Source organism: Papaver somniferum, chromosome 7, assembly GCF_003573695.1.
Source record: "Papaver somniferum cultivar HN1 chromosome 7, ASM357369v1, whole genome shotgun sequence".
Classification (NCBI taxonomy): domain Eukaryota; kingdom Viridiplantae; phylum Streptophyta; class Magnoliopsida; order Ranunculales; family Papaveraceae; genus Papaver; species Papaver somniferum.
Window position 1 is genome coordinate 262,403,854 of NC_039364.1, and position 14,373 is coordinate 262,418,226.

Genomic DNA, 14,373 nt, shown 5'->3' on the forward strand with positions numbered 1-14,373 from the left:
ATCTATCAAACCTATGTAAGCATTTTTATCTTGTGCATATGTATTATTGTGTATTTTTGTAAAATCTCTTAATTGTATTGTCTCCTAATTGTAGGATCATAAGAAGGTTGTGCGTGTTTGCCGAAACAAGCCGCGGATGGTTGTAATTTGTCTGAGGAATGTGAAGAGGTCCAAACAATAGTAAGGGATTCTGGTCTATATGCTTTGGTTGTAAATTATGTGAAACCTGATTCTGTGACTGTCAATTGCTTCGTCGAAAGGTATCTTGGTGAAACTGATACCATGCATTTCCATTTTGGGGAGATGGCCTTCATCCCTGAAGATGCTCAGAATATTCTAGGCTTGAATGTTATCGGAAAATCAATTGCAGAAGGAGATAAGTCTCCGGACCTAAAATGGTCGAAGTTGCACGCTCTGACTAACAAGCTGTTTGGTTGGGACTACAAAACTTCTGTGGAGAGCTTCTATGTATCTAAGGCTAGTAGGAAAAAGACATTCAAGCTGACGCTGCTTAAGAAGAAGTTTGAAAAAACAAAGGAAAGAAGTTTTGAGGATGGATGGGACCCTGCGCAAATTCGTTATACAGCCGTTGCGTACCTATTATACATCTTGGGCACTAAGGTATTCCCTGACACTAGTGGCAACAGGGTTAGTGCAAACTAACTTCAGTACTTGGATCCGTTGGAAGATGTCTATAACTATTCTTGGGGCACCATGGTAATGACACATTTGATGACGAAGATGAGAAGGGCCTCTAAGGATAAAACAAACCAATTTGTCGGGAATTTCACTCTACTGAAGGTAATTTTGTTTTTAAAATTATGTTCTTATGTATGTTGTTTACATGTACCCTTATCATGAACTTAGAAACAAAATTTACTGATTCTTATATGTATCATTCCATATTGGTATAGGTGTGGGCTTATGAACACTTCCCAACATTGTTCAAGGTTGGTAACGGGACGAAGGCTAAAGTTCTTAGTCTGCGCATATGTCCAGCCCCTTCTTGAAGATCACACACATTGACGATCCCGAGGAGCCTATATCCAAGAGATACGAGTTCAACAATATTTCGAAGCCCGGTAACAATGGTCGACTGATCAATATGAGATTGACTCTGGACGCGATGAGTACCAAAGATGTTGTGTTCGACCCTTACATGGAGGCTAGAGGAAACCACCAACTTTTGAGGTTTGGTAACATTGCATTTTACCATGGGGCGTTGTTCCACCCAAAGGGATATGTTATGGCTGATCCTTGACGTGTGATGCGGCAACTTGGATATCAGCAATTACCACCTTTTGAGACGACCTATCCTCAAGGTTATGTTCTTGACCTTTCTCGGTGCTTTTCAACTCCCAATAGATTGCAGGTGGAGTATGATCCAAATCCTGAACCAAGACATTGGACGAAAAGGGAACTACGTCGTTTGGTAGATATTAGTAAGTGAGGGATTGTGGAAAACGGTGATGAATTTGATGCAGACTACATGGAAGATTACCTGGAATGGTCACATCCTTATGTCGTGCGTCCGGATGGCGTCCAAGTTCCATCCCAGGAAAACCCTCCCGTTCCAATTTCTGGAGAGGCACCAGCTACGATGGCCCAACTTAATAAGACCGCTGGATTGCTAGTAAGTATTGTTAATTTCTTAGTCGTTTAATGTACACATAATCTTATATTAGCATATATATATATACTAATTATGTGTTTGATGTATGAAACTAGCGGCGTCGGCTTGGCAAGTTGAAGAAGATGTTAGATTGCAAGTACCAGGAAGGAGAGGTGCTATCCCTTGAAGAAATGAAGGAAGTCGAGGAAAATCTTGATATAATTGAAGAAACCGACTCTAGTGCAAAGGATTTATTTGGGGAAACGAGGAAGAAACCGGCCCAAAAGAAGCAAAAGACCAAGTGATTAACTCTTTAGTTGTGTTTATTTATTTGGATGGTGGTTGTTATGTCTTGAACAATTCCGAACTTGTTTTTGTTTGTACCTTATGGTTAACTCTTTAGTTGTTTGGTTTGCTTTTGGTTTATGATACCTGGATTAAGAACATTTAAGCACAATCCAACTGTTTGGTTTATGTTGAACATGTTTAGATTTCTAGTGAAATGTTTTCTTTGCAATTTTTCTTTACAATAGGTGTCGGCATTGAAATGTTTAGGTTATACAGCGCCGGTACAGGTTCCGGCATCGAAGAGTAATTATAATTCCATGCCGGTTTCAAGTATCGGCATTGGAATTGTTTTATAAAACAATACCGTAACAAGAAGTTGAAAGGGTCCAAGTTCCTGTATAGATATTGACAGGTATCGGCATTGTAGTATTTTATAAAATCTATGCCGGAATTATGTTTTTCTTAAACTTTCATAGTTTTTCTGAAAACCGGCACTGTAATCTTGATTGACTTTATGCCGGAATTCTGATTTTCTTATACGCTGATAGTTTTTTTTAGAAAACCGGCATTGGTTTTGATAAAACTACAATGCCGACATTGATTATAAATCCGTTCCGAATGCTCTTTTATTTCATTCCTAAGTAATCTATTACATTGGATTTGAAATTTTAAATTAAAACATACTAAAAAAGATGGAATGGAGTAACTTTGGTTAGAGATGATCTCATAATCTATTTCCATCCCTTTTCAACAATTGCAGAACCTTTGAGCCTTTCACGAATTTCTTCGAAGACATCGTCCGGAATGGGGGTGTCAAGGACTATCTTCATTGGTTCTTCTTCTCTTTCAACATATTCCTTTCCCTTTATATATCACCCATCACAACCATCGATAGGCTTGCATTGGCCCTTGTGGTTTTCTCTTGATTCTGCTAGTTCAACAACTTTGTCAAACCATTGAAACTCATCGCACTCTGGGTGATTCAAACACATGTTCTTAAGAGCAGTTTTTTTTAGCCCAAGCAATTGCTTCCTTTGGTTCTTTTATTCCCTACATAAGGACAACAATGGGAGATTATAAGGTTCATTACAAGCAATCCATTGGTAATATTCAATTATCATGGATGATGTAATTGTCATCTTGTAGTGGCAGAAATACCCTTTTAGATTAAGACCATATATATAGTCAAAAAGTAAGAGAGAAGAAATCATTCTCAGATTTACTTTCTCTCTCCTATATTTTCATATCTGGAATTTCTCTCTCTCTTTTTCTTTTTATTTTCTTCCTGCTACTGTTTGAAGATGTAAACAATTTTTTTGAAGATTTGATCTGCTGCTGCATCTTTTAAAGATGTTGAAGATGAACTTGTCGTTGTTGAAGATGAAGACGACGAAGACGACATTTGTTTGAAGATTTTTTAGATCTGAACTCGTGTTTGTTTGTTGTTAAAGATGAAGACGGCGTTTGAAGATTACGAACTCAAATCTGCTGATGAAGACGATGATGAACTTGTGTGCTGTTGAAGATGAACTCGTCAAATATGATTCTCTGCTGGTGATTGTTGTTGAAGATGAACCCTAGAAATATGTTGATATTGAAGATGAACTCGTCAAACCCTAGAAATATGATGTTGTTGTTTGAAGATGAAGATGAACTTTTCTCTTTGAACTTTGTTCTTAGTTTTTAATATGGAGTTCATTTCTGGAATGAACTCTGTTTTTTTAGTTTTTTATATGGAGTTCATTTCTGGAATGAACTCGGGTTTTTTTAGGTTTTTATATGGAGTTCATTTCTGGAATGAACTCTGTTTTTTTTAAGGTTTTTATATGGAGTTCATTTCTGGAATGAATTCTGTTTTTTTAGGTTTTTATATAATGAACTCTGGTTTATATGTGTTCTGAAAAAATAAGTAGAAATTAACAGGAGTCCATTTTGACGAATGAACTGCTACAAGAAAATAAGTAAACATTAACACGGAGGGGTAATTTTGTCTGTTTTATATTTTTAAATTATTATGGACCAAACAGTAAAGGCATTTCTCCAAAGGACTAAACAGACATGAAACCATTTTAAAAAGGACCAAACGATATTTTTCCTTTTTTTTTTGTTTGTCCACTTTGGATACATGCCCATCCTCTATGGGAGATGCTCTTAGTTGCCAAAAAGTGAAAATTGTAAAGAAACACACTGTAGGCTTGGGTTCGAATCTCTCCGCTAACATTTTAAAATAATTAGAAAAAAAATGCCAAAAATCTTTCTTTCGATATTATTTTCTTCTCTATAGCCGAGGCCCAAGTCTGTTGGCAAGTGTGATGCTGGAGACTGGCAAAGAAAAGCAATTTCAAATCCACTTACTTTTACCTTTTTCCGCACCCAGTTTGTAGCAAACCGACAGATGTCTCCCCAGTGACACGACACATATCAAGGAACTAATTTCAAAATAAACGACGCAGAACCCGAGATTTCTTCTATCCTTTCTTCTTCCTCTGAAAATCATACCGTTCTTGTTTCTATCGTCATCATCTCTGGTTAATTTCATTTCATCTCCTTGTTACTCCAGTCACTGTGATTCATTTCTAAATTTTCTTTGTAATCAAGAAATGAAAGAAGATGATATCACCATTCCCATCAATAATACCAAAATCAGATCATTAACTAGTCCTTCTGCTTCTTCATCTTCTTGTACCAGAAGACGTCCTTGGAGATACAGCCAAACAGGACTCGCTGTAATAGCTGTATTATCACTCGTGTTCTCTACAACCGCTTGGTTATCTCTTGTTTTCTCAGAAACAACTTCACGTTGTTGGCATCGATTTAAAGATTGGGAACGAAATCCGTACAAATCATTTCCATGGCACCATCATAAACCACCACCACCGCCGCCGCCGCCGTTGATTTCTTCTTCCACATTCATCAATCACACTAATCAGATACAAGAAGAAGGAGATAAAGAAGAATTGTCGCTGAAACACATTGTATTTGGAATTGCTGGTTCATCTCAGCTTTGGAATAAACGGAAAGAATTTGTTAAATTGTGGTGGCGGCCTAATGACATGCGCGGTCATGTCTGGTTAGACGAGAAACTAGTACGCAAGAAGAATGGTGGTTCCGATGATGATGATCGGTTGTTGTTGCCGGAGATTATGGTATCTGAAGACATTTCTAGGTTTCGTTATACGAATCCAATCGGACATCCATCTGGTTTGAGAATCTCGAGAATCGTTGGGGAGTGTTTCAGGCTTGGATTACCTAATGTAAGATGGTTTGTAATGGGAGATGATGATACAATATTTAATCCTGATAATCTTGTTTCTGTTTTAAGCAAATATGATTGGAATGAATTGGTTTATATTGGTAGTAATTCTGAGAGTCATTCTGCTAATACTTATTTTAGTCATTCTATGGCTTTTGGGGGTGCTGGTATTGCTATTAGCTACCCACTTGCTCACTCCCTTTCAAAGATTCAAGATGATTGTCTCGAACGGTATCCGAAGCTATACGGCAGCGATGATCGTCTCCATGCTTGTGTCTCCGAACTCGGTGTTCCTCTAACTAGAGAACATGGATTCCACCAGGTAATTTGTCTAATCTCCTGTATGTTGCTGTTTACAGTGAATCGAGTAACTCGTTGTTCTAGTAATGTACTCATAATTACTTACCCTTAGAAGGAAATGACAGCAAACTACATATGTAACATTAGTTAAAACTTATTGTCTTGGTGTTCCGTATGGCAGTGGGATATTAGGGGGAATGCTCATGGACTTTTATCAGCACATCCAATTGCTCCATTTGTGTCAATTCACCATGTTGAGGCTGTTGATCCGTTTTTTCCTGGTTTGAGTTCTTTAGATGGTTTGAGACTTTTCACTAAATCTATGAAAGCTGATCCTCCGAGCTTTTTACAACGTTCTATCTGCTATGACCATAAGAGGCGGTTAACGTTTTCTGTCTCGCTGGGTTATGTTGTTCAAGTGTTTCCTAACATTGTGCTTCCTCGAGAACTAGAGCGGTCTGAGCAGACGTATTCGGCTTGGAATAGACTTAGGCACAGGAGTGAGTTTGATTTCGACACAAGAGAATCTCATAAAACGGCGTGTAAGAGAAGAGCTCTCTTCTTTCTGAAGGATGTAACGAAACACGGAAATGTTACTGTGGGTTCATATGGGCGGGCCAAAGAGAGAGACGGTCTCAAAAGGAAAATATATTGTTTCCCAAGACAGCTTCCGTTGCGCCATGTGCAAAATATTAGGGTGGTGGGTTATCCACTGAGCAAGAACTGGCATCTGGTGTGTAATTTTTTCATTTGCATTTCAAAAAAAGAATCATATTTTATTTGTGAACTGTATTTCTTTTCTATTTTGGGTTTTCCAAGTTTGGAACCTTCCATTTTAAACATCCGTTGCCTGTTAATTCTCAGGTGCCGCGTCGGCTGTGCTGCAGAGTAAATCAAACAAATGATGATCATCTTAGATTATTAGTTGGACAGTGTCGTAAGGGAGGTCTTGGTTCTTTTGTTGATTCAGTGTGAGTGGTGATCCAGGGAGGCTCCTTTGCACCATCGTTCTCTGGCAGGGATTTCCTTGTGTAGATGAACCTTTTCTATCAAGTGTGGCGATAGTGCATGTTCAGCTGAACTTGAGCTTCATATTTTTGTTGAGGACATATCAACGGTCATCCAATGGTAAAATGAACCGTAAGATTGTGCATATTTGAAGTAGCTTCAATGTACACAAGTGAGTTGCACATGCAGACAACTGACCCTCAAGCTTGGGAATTATAGTCTTTGCCTTCACACTTTTCTTCAGAAGGTATTTAATCATACACTTAGATCTGATGTTTAGAATTGCTAACCACATTAAACATAGACATGTAGTGGTAGTTGTACATACTATTCATGGTTATAATATTATTTCTAATATTGTCACCGTCTATCCGTACTGAATTCCAATTATTTCTTGATTTGCCTATTACAATACTTATTAAGATGTTTGCATGCTAGAGTTCAATTACTATGAAACTATTCAATAGCACTCAAAGTGGTAATATTTTGAAACTTAAAAACAAGTGGTATAATATGCCACTAGAATTATTCAGTGTCTATTATGGCAATTTGCTTCTTTATCCTTTTGAGGACTAAATCTGCAACATAGCAACTGCACGAGCACCCAATTGGTGAATTTGTCATCCTGACATTCAAGAGTTTCTAATTATGAAATTCATTGAAGTGTAATTTGCTGGCTATAGAACAAAATCATTGTAGGTGAAGATACCGAAAGAATTACAGAGCTATGAATTTGTAACTTTCTTATTTTAACACTGCTGAGTTCTGTTTAGGAAATTTGCAGTTCAATATCAATGTTCCATTGTGGTTGTGGTTTTAATAGTTAGTGTCTGGTGTATTTCAACGACATAGTGAAAGTGAAAATTTTGCAGAAGAATTAGAAACTCGGAGATTTATGGAAATATCTGGCTTTACGCGGTTTTGAATGGTTGAATAGAAACCTCTTGTAGGGTAGATTTTTCCGTTTATGAGCATCTCATTTTTGTATCATGGACGGTGGTACCTTTGGGGTTATGTTTTACCTAAATTGAGTTTCCTAGAATTTTCGTTAATACTTAATAGGGAAGTGGGGGTTATTTGGTGAGTGGGTGGTAGCAATCTGCTTGTTTGACTGATAAATTCATGGCTAAGCCTTCACACATCTTCTTACCCAACATTTTGCGATACTTACTGTAGAGCAGTCTTTTCACAGATTGCAGTTTGAGCTAGCCTTGCTTACTGTCATAGGTTCTATGCCGGTGTGTACTTGGGTAACTAAAGGGCAATGCAAGTTAGATGACGCTGGTCTGACCAGTATCTGGTAAGACAATGCTTTATTCGCTTAGTAACTAATTTCCTGAGCGCTTTTTCTTTCTCAGTTAGTCCACAGTCTAAGTTCAATTTGAAGAAGAAATGATTTCACAATTAATAGAGAATGCCAATCAATTATCTAGATCGACTATCTTATTATATGGAGCCTGAAAATAAACTCTGGCGTGATCAAGCAGAGTATTACTGGGAGCCAGCTTACTCAAATTTCCTACAACTAAGTAAATTTTCGTATTTCAGTCGAACAATTATGTTCCTAGGTGCTGCAATCTGCACCTCGTAGCTATCTCTCAGTTAAGCAGACATGGAATATTAGGCTGAAGCAATCCGGCTTTTTCTCCATGAGCGTTGATACAAACCGACTTAACAGTTTCTCCCCGTTTTGCAGGCGTTAATTGTATGCTATTAAATGTTAGCTCTGTGCAAGGAACAGCTTGACTGCAGTTTAGAACCACTGCCGCTTGCGTAGCTGATGTTCCTGTGAAGTGCTCGTACGTCACATTCTTAATTTGAACAGCGGTTTTCTGTAGAAGGGAGAATCAGATAAGAACGATAAGATGTTTTTTATTGTACTACATTCTGAAGTGGTTATTTGCGCCTAATAGGTGAAATTGACAACTTTCAATAGACAGGAAGAGACTTTTCATTACCTGAGGTGGGCAGGCACCTCTCACTGCGCAGTAATATTGATCGATGATTATAGGGTTGGAAACAGTATCAAAATTGAGATTCTTAAAGTGGAAATCCTTGGCATATCCATTCCCTCCCTATAAAAAAGAAAACTACTGTCAGGCGCACTACTTAACACAAGTAAAACTGAAAGTTCTTATGGTTTTGATACTTCATGTGGAGTCCCATGAACCTACTTGATATGTCTTGATCCGTATTCCGTTGGTAGTTTCACGGAAGCGGGAATTCGTAACACGGATGTTTTGCACTTTTGCCTCTCCTCCGTCTATACCCAAGCTTCCAATGCTGCAAAACATATCAAGTATTTTCCTCAGCGTATTAGTTAATCTAATCAATATTAATCAATCATTACTAATCTGGCTATGTATCTGACCTTATACCATGACCAGGTCCGCAGTTAATGTTATCAATGTGAATGTCATCAATGTGATCTCCAATGGATATGCAGTCATCACCTGTATTTGTTACAAAAGCGGCATTAGGCGCAGTAGATAGTTCGGTAGTGCTTATAAGTGATTTGTCAGTCATGGAAATGTGCCTAGGAGATGAGATTTATGGAATCCCTCTATGAATAAATCTAGTAAAATGGAATATGTACCAGAGCCGATGGTTGAATTGTGGATGAAGACATGCTCTGCTATGTGGACGTGAACGCCGTCGGTATTGGCAGTATCGGCGGGGGAGTGAATGTTGACGTTTTGCATAGTGAATAGGTTGGCACCCATAACAAGTACATGAGTTTGGGGACTGTTCACCACGTGAATGTCCTTCACAAGTGTGTTATTACATTTGACAAATCTCAATACCATTGGCGCCAATTTGGTGCATCCGGGTCCAGGATGGTATCGGCACGACTGATCCCACCATCTCTTGCCGCGACCATCAATGGTACCACCACCACTTACGATAAGTCCGTTCACTTCTGTGAATGATATCCATAAATGCGCATCGAGTCCGTTCCATGCATCTGGAGATTCTGGAGCAACAATGTTCCCATCAACCTACAAAATATACCGTCACAGAGTGATGAAGAAATAAAAACCGGGAAAATAAAAGCCCGTATCTCTATAGTAAAGTGGCAAGGTAATTATTGCTTAATGATACTAGTGATCTCTGGCGTGCAATTTTTTGAGATTCTCAGTCTTTTGCCTTTATTATAAGATTCATTAAACTGCTAGCACCAAATTCTTTATAGATTAAAAAAATAAAATAAAAAATTCTTAATGGAGGAAATATCATACCTTGACCAAAATATTCGCGCTCTTGCAATGCCCTTTAAATGTCAAAGGAGTTAGAAAATATGTCCTTCCTCCTGGAATGATCATTGTTGGATTCGCCTCCCGCGATTGACATGCTGCGGTCCATGCCTTTAGGAACGCCTGATAAGAAAAATACCCATATTGTTTTTGATTAGAGATTGTTCTTGAGAGTTGAGATACCAAGTTGTGACCAAGGAACATACTGCGAACGAACCTGAGAATCATCTCTATGGCCATCACCCACAGCTCCAAAACTTAAAACATTGAAGACTTCATTTGCTGGCTTATAGCGTCCGGCATCTACATGCGCAAACATCCAAAAGATGATTCCACAGATTAAAAAACTGCAAAAACTACTGTTTCTTCTTACCATCTTGATGGAAAAAGTAACGCAAAAAATCTAAGTATTTGAGAAAACTAGAGATATAGTGTGTAGTTTTATATATAGAGCAAGTAAATATCTAGAAAATTATCGTGCTTTATCATTATGGAAATAAATGTACCACGTTTCCTAATAATTTCAGTATCAAATATCTTTTAATCAATGTGGTTATTATGTCGAAATGAGTCCATTCATATTGAAACCATTTCATGATATGAAATGAAACCAGTACATGCTATGATTTACCATTTGATGATATGAAATGAAACCAATACTTCCACGATTGCTAAAGGATGATACCACTTCTGTTAGGGGCGCGTTGAAATGGTACCCTTCCCTAGCACAAGTGGTATCAGCCTTCAGCAATCATGAATATTTGCTATGATTTACCATTTTCCTAAGCAAATCAAGAATTTAAAATGTAAGACATAAGCGTCATATAATGCAGTAATGTACACACTACACACTATATAAAACTCCATCCGTCCCTAAACAATTGATGTATTTTCCATTTATACAATTCTTAAGGAGTTACGGAGAAATGGTTGTTTCTGAACTTTTGCTAACAATTTTATCTGGCTTTAACTGCCTTTAAGCCGCATATCTATAAGATTAAAGAGAAATGGCGGCACGGATATTTACTAGTTTGCTTGATTTTTGAAAAGTTAATCTAAACACACTATTTTAGTTTTTATAAAAGAAATACTCTGTATCATCATTCTTTTCATTTTAGCCTAAAAATGGACTAAATTGAAAAGTGACTATCTTTTACAAAGAAATAATGCTAAGTAATTTTTTTTGTTCATCTATGTGACTCGTTCAGACCTCTATACGCCAAATATTTTCTTGAATTTTATTATTATACATTTGCCAACTATTATAAATCAATAATTGATAATATTTTTGTTTAAGTATACAATAGAAGAAACTCTTGCAAAATTATGAAATTTATTCCCATCCCACACTGAAGTAGGCAAACGTTTAAAATGGATAGGCGGATACTCAAACCTAAAAATCTTTTCATCCGGTTTCAAGTTGAGTCGATTGGGTCCTTGAAACGGTCGAATTAACCAGAAACTATCGGTCAAGGGAAATTAAGCCGAGCCTCGGTTCTAGTTGAGATGATCAACATCTCAAGTTGAGTCAATCGACTTTGAATGAACCGATAAGACTAGTTCCACTTAACGGCTCTAATCTCATCTTCTATAAATTTAACTATCTTCACTTCCAAAATCATACATTTCCTCTTTTTAAACCCACAATTTACGAGGAATGATTCAATTGTATATTAATCTTCTGGAGTTTATCGTAGATGAAAATTTATCTCTATGTAGGAACTTTGTGTATGATACCCTACTAAGGGTGCGGTACTACAACAAAGTGGTTTAGTAAGTGTGAGTTCTTGGAAAAGAATCTATGAGAGCTTCTGCACTGACACCAAAAACCCGAATAACTGTAATGCAGTTGGGTTGTATTTTTGATATTAAACTATAATTACAGAACTAGTGGAAGAATTTATAACTTTGGTTCGGGTTGTCAATCGATATCGATTTAGGGGTGAAACCAATACTGAAATTGTCTTACAAGCTCGAGGAACGACGAAGATGAAAAAAGACAAACTTTGCTTATGAAACTCATCACAAAACCCTTAGGGAGTTTTTGATGACCCGTATAGAATGTTAAAAAGTACAAATACTACCTACTCGTGCAAGACGACCATGGAGTTGTTATAACTTTTAGTTGGATTTAAGTTTGCTCTTACTTTTCTTTGTAAACAGTAAGTACTAATTGAATGTAACTGTTTACATGTATTGTATTGATTAGTACTAATTAAATTTAATATTATTTTCATTTTAAAATAGATTAGTTCTAAGTTTAGATTAGGTAATTAAGTTTATATAAGCATAACTACTCGATAATGTTATACGTGCTTCTATGCATCTTACTCCCAAACCTTCCATATGATCCTGCATCCTTCACCTTGATTTCCAAACCATTTATGTAATCCTTGAGCTAGAGAGCCTTCGAAGTGTACTGATCTTCTATAATCTTGAATATTTTGTTGAGGGTTTTGACGATATGGAGATTGTTGCATTGAACGATAAATTTCTCTTAGCGTAATGTTGGCGGGTGAGTCTGTCACTATATCTTGCGATGTTGAAATTCCAATTTGAATTGAAAAATTAGGACTGAAGCTCAAGTTCTTTGTTATTCTGCGTATCCCATGTTGGCTTGTGAGTCTGTTAGCGACTGGCTGATGTTCTTGCATACGAATTAGGGAGGTCGAGACCTTATAAGACAAATGGAAATATCCGACATTCTCCAGTGAGAGCAAAAAAGTCTAGCTCTCACTTAAATTCTGTAAAATCAGACCTGACCGATGAAGATGAAGCTCTACAGCAAGGTCGTCTCGAAGGTGTTAGAGCACTGCTTGGTCGAACTCGCAAGTGTTGTTATCTCAATTTTAGGTGATCAAAACTATAAGTCTTGATTTCTAGTCTACTTATAGCTATGTCTCGGATTATGATAGAATGTGTAGTTGAGCTTTAGACTTCACGACGTTCATCGATTAAAGACGAAGATCTACTGAGGAGAGCTTGGAGGAACTTCATCAACAAAAGGTATGTGGAGACTAAAACTTATCTATCACTTAGAAGTCTATTCTATTCTATCTCCTAATGAGACTAAGTCGTATAGCTATATGGACTTTTATATTATACACATTTGATATTTCGAGATGAGTTTATCTCACTTATATGTTTCTCGAAATATGTGTTGGAAGCCTTTTGCTTTAGCTATGTTCATCATTATTCTTGACGAGTTTAGTTGGAAACAATTTATTTGTTTGAAACTAAATAATAAGTCAAAGGATGATCATGTGAAAATTGCCTTGAAACGTCTTACATGATTTGTATGGGACAATCATTTGATGTCGACTCGAAATGTTTCGTATTGATCATTCGATCACTTGAAAATTACTTATAAGCTACTTAATAATTTGTGTGAGACAGCTATTGTCGTCTTCTAAGGATGTTTCAATGATTGAAATGGGAGTTTAGAACAATTAACCTTTGTCTGGATAAAATACAGTATGCATACCAGTATGCAAACTGTTGTTGTATGATTCATGTCCGGAAACCTTGTTTGCATACCAGTATGCGAAAAGAAGAATAAAGAGGAAGATTTTCCATGAGCGTTCAATGGCCAGAAAAGTCATAATGAAGCGCACATGTCAGCAATGGTGGGTCCCAGATGGGGCTTCCCAGTATCTGTCAGGCGGGTGCCAGAAAAGAAGATGTCATCAATGACACGTGGACGGCTTCAACGTACAAAAGTGATGAAGAAGTCATGAAGCTACATGTGTACGGCATCAGAAGATCCAAAGGAAATTTAGGTATGCTATAAATATTCATCTCTTAAGGAGAAGAGATTAATCCTTTTCTGTGTAATTTTAGCATTGTACTAATTTCTGGAACAAAGTTATTCTTTTCCTATTTGGTGTAATTCTAACCTTCCTATTTTATACCATTTCACACTTAATTCGATTAATTAAAATTAAATAGAAAAAATACAGACGTCACGATACCACCGTTATTAACATCATTTCATCCTCCTCCTTCTCTGCGACTATTTTCAATAAATATTGCAGGTGATGCGATAACACTTTTATATACTAAAGAAGATGAAGATATTTCATTATCATCATCATGAAGAACAAGATTCTCCATTGAATCATTTAGGTTTGAAGAAGAACCCTAATTATTGTGATTCTCACAGCACATCATGCGCTAGAAATTTGTAAATTGATCATTGTATTGAAAGTTTATAACCAGAAGTCAGTGAAAGAGAGAGAAGGTGAGGTTCCACTAGTATTTATGGAGATGGAATTAATTGATTAGAATGAAACTCTAATGTGTAATTTCTCACCATTACTTAGAGCTTCTCCAATGGATTGTATGTGAAGATAAATGTCGAAGTCCACATAGGATAGACTTTCATTTTTCCTAAAATTCTTTTCCAACCCCAACTTCTTAAATCAATGTGAAGATGACATGGCTTAATTTTTGTTAGATATTGTGAAGGTGAATTTTTTGTTTTAGACATTCACCTTAACAATGTCAAGCTATCCTAATAAGCTTTTGCTTACCTAAATTAATTTCAATATACTAAATAACCATTTTTAGCTCTAATAAAATCTAGAAATAACTAAAAATAAAAGTTACATTTAATCCATAAAAAATCACAAACAACACCATTGGAGATGAACTATTCT

At 36.8% G+C, this 14,373-nt stretch overlaps 2 protein-coding genes across 3 annotated transcripts; one reads left to right on the forward strand and one right to left on the reverse strand.

The window, feature by feature from the left end:
• The first annotated feature begins 4,343 nt into the window (after window positions 1–4,343).
• LOC113300273 lies at window positions 4,344–8,446 on the forward strand. Of its 2 annotated transcripts, XR_003335642.1 has the most exons (4): window positions 4,344–5,475; window positions 5,635–6,186; window positions 6,318–6,708; window positions 8,158–8,446. XR_003335642.1 is itself a non-coding variant. In XM_026549492.1 (3 exons), exons 1-3 carry the CDS (start codon window positions 4,501–4,503, stop codon window positions 6,426–6,428), a joined length of 1,638 nt encoding a protein of 545 aa, XP_026405277.1. In that variant the 5' UTR covers window positions 4,344–4,500; the 3' UTR covers window positions 6,429–6,859. The 2 variants fall into 2 exon arrangements, 1 of the variants encoding a protein (XP_026405277.1); XM_026549492.1 differs by lacking the exon at window positions 8,158–8,446 and having other exon boundaries at window positions 6,318–6,859.
• On the reverse strand, window positions 7,883–10,106 carry LOC113300274 (probable polygalacturonase At1g80170). The gene is made up of 7 exons (XM_026549493.1): window positions 9,933–10,106; window positions 9,701–9,838; window positions 9,058–9,460; window positions 8,833–8,914; window positions 8,636–8,744; window positions 8,420–8,536; window positions 7,883–8,293 (listed from the first exon to the last, which is right to left on the reverse strand). Exons 1-7 carry the CDS (start codon window positions 10,089–10,091, stop codon window positions 8,060–8,062), a joined length of 1,242 nt encoding a protein of 413 aa, XP_026405278.1. The 5' UTR covers window positions 10,092–10,106; the 3' UTR covers window positions 7,883–8,059.
• Between the last annotated feature and the right edge of the window lie 4,267 nt (window positions 10,107–14,373).

Coding starts and splice junctions, on each gene's coding strand:
- LOC113300273 (XM_026549492.1), top strand. CDS start 4,501: ATGAAAGAAGATGATATCACCATTCCCATCAATAATACCAAAATCAGA. Junction 5,476..5,634: donor GAGAACATGGATTCCACCAG/GTAATTTGTCTA, acceptor TCCGTATGGCAG/TGGGATATTAGGGGGAATGC. Junction 6,187..6,317: donor TGAGCAAGAACTGGCATCTG/GTGTGTAATTTT, acceptor GTTAATTCTCAG/GTGCCGCGTCGGCTGTGCTG.
- LOC113300274 (XM_026549493.1), bottom strand. CDS start 10,091: ATGGTAAGAAGAAACAGTAGTTTTTGCAGTTTTTTAATCTGTGGAATC. Junction 8,915..9,057: donor CAATTCAACCATCGGCTCTG/GTACATATTCCA, acceptor TAACAAATACAG/GTGATGACTGCATATCCATT. Junction 8,745..8,832: donor GGACCTGGTCATGGTATAAG/GTCAGATACATA, acceptor TATGTTTTGCAG/CATTGGAAGCTTGGGTATAG.